Source organism: Notamacropus eugenii, chromosome 5, assembly GCF_028372415.1.
Source record: "Notamacropus eugenii isolate mMacEug1 chromosome 5, mMacEug1.pri_v2, whole genome shotgun sequence".
NCBI lineage: Eukaryota > Metazoa > Chordata > Mammalia > Diprotodontia > Macropodidae > Notamacropus > Notamacropus eugenii.
In genome coordinates, this window is record NC_092876.1 from 334,443,635 (window position 1) to 334,449,634 (window position 6,000).

General features: G+C 33.0%; 1 protein-coding gene across 3 annotated transcripts in view; it reads left to right on the plus strand.

Moving 5' to 3' along the window:
• The window catches only part of RYK (receptor like tyrosine kinase), a 111,182-nt gene extending 105,565 nt beyond the window's left edge, over nucleotides 1–5,617 (plus strand). For 2 of the 3 annotated variants that reach the window (XM_072613611.1, XM_072613612.1), the window contains exons 14-15: nucleotides 1,625–1,761; nucleotides 3,554–5,617. In XM_072613611.1, the coding sequence (XP_072469712.1) occupies nucleotides 1,625–1,761; nucleotides 3,554–3,665 (249 nt within the window). In that variant the 3' untranslated portion in view covers nucleotides 3,666–5,617. The remainder of the gene's footprint in view (nucleotides 1–1,624; nucleotides 1,762–3,553) is intronic. The other variant, XR_011967931.1, reaches the window with a different exon arrangement.
• Nucleotides 5,618–6,000: the final 383 nt, after the last annotated feature.

The window sequence follows — 6,000 nt, forward strand, 5'->3', positions numbered from 1 at the left end:
CATATTTCCTCTAAATAGTCTAAATTAATGAGCTCTTATTGATTTCTTAAAAATGCATTCTGACCATATGTGTATTAAAGGTCTCAGTGCAAGGGAAATCTTAGGGATAAGCAATTCAGGGTTTATTGCCAGTATAAATATTCAAAATAAGATACTCCTATATTTCCTGTCACCTTAAGGTATATAGATACTTGTATTCAAATGAAATAATTCATATCTATGTAGCATTTTTTTAATTTATAAAAACACTTCTTACAACAACTCTGTGAGGTATAGGTAGTGTAAATATTTCTATTTTATTAATGAAAAAACTGAGACTCAGAGGGTTTTTTATTTGACCACCGAAACACAGCTGAAGTATTGGAGTCAAGTCTGAAAGCCAACATCTCAGAACTGGACCGCTAATCCTTTTTCCATTACATCGCAATGTATTTATTAAACACAATGTTTTTGTTTCTTCTAACTCAGGAAAACAATTTTTTTTGACCAAATAAGGGATGGAGAGCATAAAAGAAAAAATAAACAATTTCAACTACATAAAATTTTGAAAAAATAGACAAGATCAATACAGCTAAGATAAGAAAGAAAGCTGTCAGTTGGAGAAAAAAAAATCTTTGAATCAGATATCTCTTCTTAATGTGACTAGTATCCAAGAACAGTGGGAATTGCCACCTTGTTATTTGGCTAAAAGAAAATGAACAGTTTTCAGAAGAATTGTAAATCATCATCAGTATGAAACATTTCTCCAATCACAACAAAAGAAATGGAAATAACTCTAAAGTTTTGTCTCACATCCAGCAAACTGACAAAATTGACAAAAGAAAAATAGTTAATTTTGGAGGGAATATGTTTACCACAGCACACCAGTCCTCCTAGCAGGACTGTTAATTGACAAAACCTTTTGAAGAAGCACTTCGGAGTTATTCAAGAAGAGCTGCTGGACTTCATACACTCTGATCGAGGCATCCCATTAATAGGCATATACTATGGAAGTAGAGACAAAGAAAGGTTCCATATATATCACAATATTCATAGCTTTTTTGTGGTAGCAAAAAATTGGAAATGTGGGCTCCCATGGATTGGAGATTGGCTAAACAAATTTTGGCATATGAGCATAATAAAATATTATTGTACCATAAAAATTATAAATTTAAGATATTCAGAGAACCATGTAAAGATTTACATGAACTTATGCAATTAAGTAACAAGTAGAGCAATATACATACTGACTACAATAACGTAGATGAACACTAAAAGCCAAAGTGAGTAATTGTAATGATCAATTGTGGCCTCAGAAAAGGGAGGAAGGAAGTACCTTCCTCTCAGTATGAAAAGTGGGGCAGAGGAGAAGTAGAATATTGTGTCTGCTATCAGACATGATTACTTTAATTTGCTTAACCATTTTCTTACTTACAAAGTCCTGAAAATAGGTAGGGTATATATTCAAAAGTGACTCATGTAAAAAATATGCATTAATAAAACTTATTCAGAAGAAAATGGTTTGAACAAGATAATGCATATTTTATCTAAGTTAAAATTCATTTTAGTAAGTTATTGTTAGTAAAATCTTGACAGATGTCATTATTTTTTTTAAAACGTGCCTTTTTGTTTCTTTTCTTTTCAGTGGGCATTTGGAGTAACGCTGTGGGAACTAATGACTCTGGGCCAGACTCCATATGTGGATATTGACCCCTTTGAGATGGCTGCTTATCTAAAAGATGGCTACCGAATAGCTCAGCCAATCAACTGCCCTGATGAATTGTAAGTTTCATTATAGTGGAAGAAATAAAAATTCAATCTTATTTCATTGACTGATACATTTGTTATGAAATAGAAAATCCTGATCAGAATTTTCCTATTTAGTGAGAAAACTTCCATTATATAAATTATTTTTTATAGTGAATTGGAGATTTTAGGAGACTGTGACACCTTTCAGATGACTGGGTTAAAGGCTGGAATAAATCCATTTATTTATTAATCTATCTGATTTTAACCTGAGAGAATAATTTACAGAAAATATCTAACTGAATAGATGTGTATTATCCCATTTATAGCAATAGCTGTATTATTATTTGAAGGACATTCCTAAAGGTTTTAATCAGAAGCAATTATATATTAAGTATAGATAGACATTCATATAAAATTTATTTCATACTTAATGGATTTTTAAAAATATCTGAACTCACTGTGTCCAGTTGTGTGGATATAATATGGTATATAAACTCCTTGAGAATAAGGATTATTTCACTCTCTGCATTTGTAACTCTAGCATAATGCCTGGCTCATTGTTGGCATTTAGTAAGTGACTGATTTATAGTTGCATTTAGCATTTTGATCTTGTGAGGAAAGTTAGCTATACATATGGGAAACATAATGCCTGTGATACTGTTATTTCACAAGAGACCCAGCTTAAATGTGAATGTCATCTCAGCTCACCCTTTTAAAAAATGTCTTCATGTCTAGTGGGGCAGCCAGGTAGTGCAGTAGATAGAATGCCAGGCCTGGAGTCAGGAAGAACTGAGTTCAGATTTGGCCTCAGACAGTAGTTGTGTGGCCCCAGGCAAGTCACTTCACCCTGTTTGCCTCCATTTCCTCATCTGTAAAATGAGCTGGAGAAGGAAAATGGCAAACCACTCCAATATTTCCAGTAGTTCCTTTTAGCCCAGTTTCTGTGAACTTGAATTTAAATCCTGGCTCTTATATTTTATGATCAAAGACTCAGTTTCTTCACCAAAGAGTTGATGGGTTAGTGTAGATGACATCCAGAAGTTCTTCCAGCTCCTAAATTCTGTGATTCTGTTCTGTTACCTTGACTCAGTAGACTAATGCAGATTAAAATAAGCAGAACCAAGTGAAAATACCTATTGTGATGTAAATTGAAAGATTACTGAAAGGAATTTAAACTCTGATTAAGTGGATAACTAATAAAGAACTCAAAGAATAGATAATAAAATATCCCCCCTCTCACAGTGGAAAGTTGAGAAACAACTTTGCAAGAACGTCGTTGTGGGAATGTGGTTGTCTGATGTAGTCACCACGTTGAATATTTTTATTTGATTAGTTTTTCTTTGTCATGAAGCAGGGGGAGAGGGTTGAATCTGGAATTCAGAGTTGAAATCATAGTAGTATAAAGAGAGAAGGCATTGCTAAAATGTATCTTAAAAATAATCATGGGAGGTTTTTTAAAAAATCAGTTCTGTTGATATGCCAAACACTTCATTTTATCTGTTGTTTGAATCTCCTGCTCTACTAGTTCTTTTAAATTAGTAAAATTAACTCATTTTAATTTTTCTTCCTCTCACTGTCTATACCCATCTTGTGATAGAGCTAGTAATTAGTAGTAAAATGATCAAAAAGAGCAAAAAAAAAGTTTTTTTTGAAGAGAAATCAATTATCTTAGAGATAATGAACAGCTAATTATCAGCTAACTTCTAGTATATTTTTAAAAATTGATTGTTGCCTTTTTATTAAGAACAAGATTCATTCTTATTTGATTTTGTCTTTTTCTTGCTTTTGCCAAAAAGAATTTTTTTCCTTTTTGTTTACCTTGCAGGTTTGCTGTAATGGCCTGTTGCTGGGCTCTAGATCCTGAGGAAAGACCCAAATTCCAGCAGCTTGTGCAGTGTCTCACTGAATTTCATGCCGCTCTTGGAGCCTATGTTTGAATCTTCTGGCACAACTTCCACAATGGAGCACCAGTGATTCGCTTTGGACTCAGTTATAAACACTACATATATAAGTAACGCCAATGGAAGAAGACGCTTCTTCTGAAACACTGTGCCTTAGAATGCTTTAGTAGCCTGAAGGCTTTTTTAAAACAGACATCTTGATAATGTTGAGTATTTTCTAGATATCACTTTTTACTAAGTTGAACTGAGAATTTTTCCCAGAATTTTTTTATAAAAATAGAACTACAATGGACTTGAGGTGTAGAATGGATGGATGAGCATTCTTTTAAAAAGAAAAAGAAACACCTAAAACCCATGCTTTTAAAAAAGTTTAAACTCAAATATTTGGAATAGCTATTTTCATATTGTTTTTATTTTGACTTCATCAAAATAATAGTAAACGATTCAACATGATTTTAAAATTGTATTTCCATCAATAATTTTGGCAATACTTCTTCAAGATGAAATATTTCTGTTCAGACAAAAAGGAGTAATTTAAAAGTAATGCTTTCTTGTTTACCTTGCTTGTACTTGGAAAAGTAAAACTGAAGATAGGTAAACAGAAAAGCTTGAACTGAATTTCTTTTAAATATTTTAATGCCTTCAAACAGGCGCAGGAGAAACCCTTGCATGGAAAATTTTCATCCTGAATTTCTGTGTGGCATATCTTTCTTTTGAAAGGTGTCTTTCCTTTTTTTATTTTAATTATTTTTTCAGAGGCAGGAGCTAAGGTAATTATTGCTTGAAATGGGCTTAAATCAGCTTTGTAGATGGCCATGTGCCTGGGACCAGTAATTATTTTTGTCAGGCCAGTAGTAAACAATGTTGATTTTATTTATTTTGCTATCTGGATATTACAGATAGTAAGGTCCTTAAAAGCATGTCCACATCTGGTAAACTCTTCTGTGGCACCTGGTATAGTGCTGTGCACAGAGTTGGTGCTCAAAGAATTGTGGGCAACATTGTAGGCTGGTAAATTTTGTGTTCATCTTCAAGGCTGGGTTAAGTACATAATTTTGTTTCTCAAAACACTTGAAAAATTAAAGAATTTGTTTTATAGTCTAGTATTATTGAAACTCTAATGGTGAACATGGTCTGTATTTCTCCATCTTTAATTAGTGTGTTTGATCCCAATTTTAGAGGTCCATGGACATGAAAAAGCTAGAAAAATACTTCACTGTTACTCCTTCTACCAATGCAGATTTCAGCCCTTCCATAAATTAGTAGATGATTTCAAAAGCTGCTGTGACCAAAGTTTAAAAATACATTTGTTTTATTCTATATGAATGTTAAATCTAGAACCCAGAGCCTCAGTAAATCCTGAATAAATCTTTCAACACTACTAAATCATCTACTTCTAATCAAAAATTATTCATACCCTTTACCAGTTTGCTTATTATTATGAGCTGATATACATCTTGCCATTTCCTAGGTAAATAATTAAGGGATATGTACACTTATATGGTTATTCAATTGGCTTAAGCACATAATGAATGCGACTGACTATGAAGTCATTAATTTCATTGTCACTTTTGACTTTTAAAAAACAACTACGTCATGAACAAACTGGTATTTTTATTACCCCACCCCACTTCAGTTATCAGTTTCTAAACCTTACATGCAGTTGAAAGCAGCTGTCATGTTGATCTATGTATGCTAAATAGGGAGAAGTGGAGACAGTCAGATGATTTGTATGCCATGGGTTGGCCATTCTTAAAGAGATACATCCTTTTAAAAAGTGTCCATGGTTGTAGACTACATCCCTAACCTGGTCCAGTCATGTGGCAAATGTATGATAAAGGAGTCAGGTGTAAGAATGTGGAAAGATTGTCACCAGACCCAGTACCACACCTGGGTCAGCAGCTCAATAACATCTTATTGATGGTGATTCTGTTAAGGTCATCTTTGTGTACAAAGCACATTTGTGATTAAAGCATGTAGGCCCTGAATTTGGTTCATCTCTGTTCTAAACAATTGATAAATTATGGTCCTATTGTAATTAAAATTTTTATATTTGACCACACCATGTTATCTTTGTAGGCATGGTCCGGTCGAAGTCTACTATCCCTTTCAGGATATGGTTAAATAATTAATAAGAAACAGTGTGTTCAGAATAGTCCAGAAGTGTTCTGCAAGCTACTAGGTCAGACTGGGTCTTATCCTTTCTTTGTGATTTTGAGGAATATTGTTTCAAATACACACAAGTTAAATGCTATTATAACATATTACATGAGACATCTATTTTAAAGTATATGGCTAGACATTTTCAGTTTATAGGAACTTCAGAGAAAATAATTGACAGCTTATTTAACAAATAAATTTAATAAATATT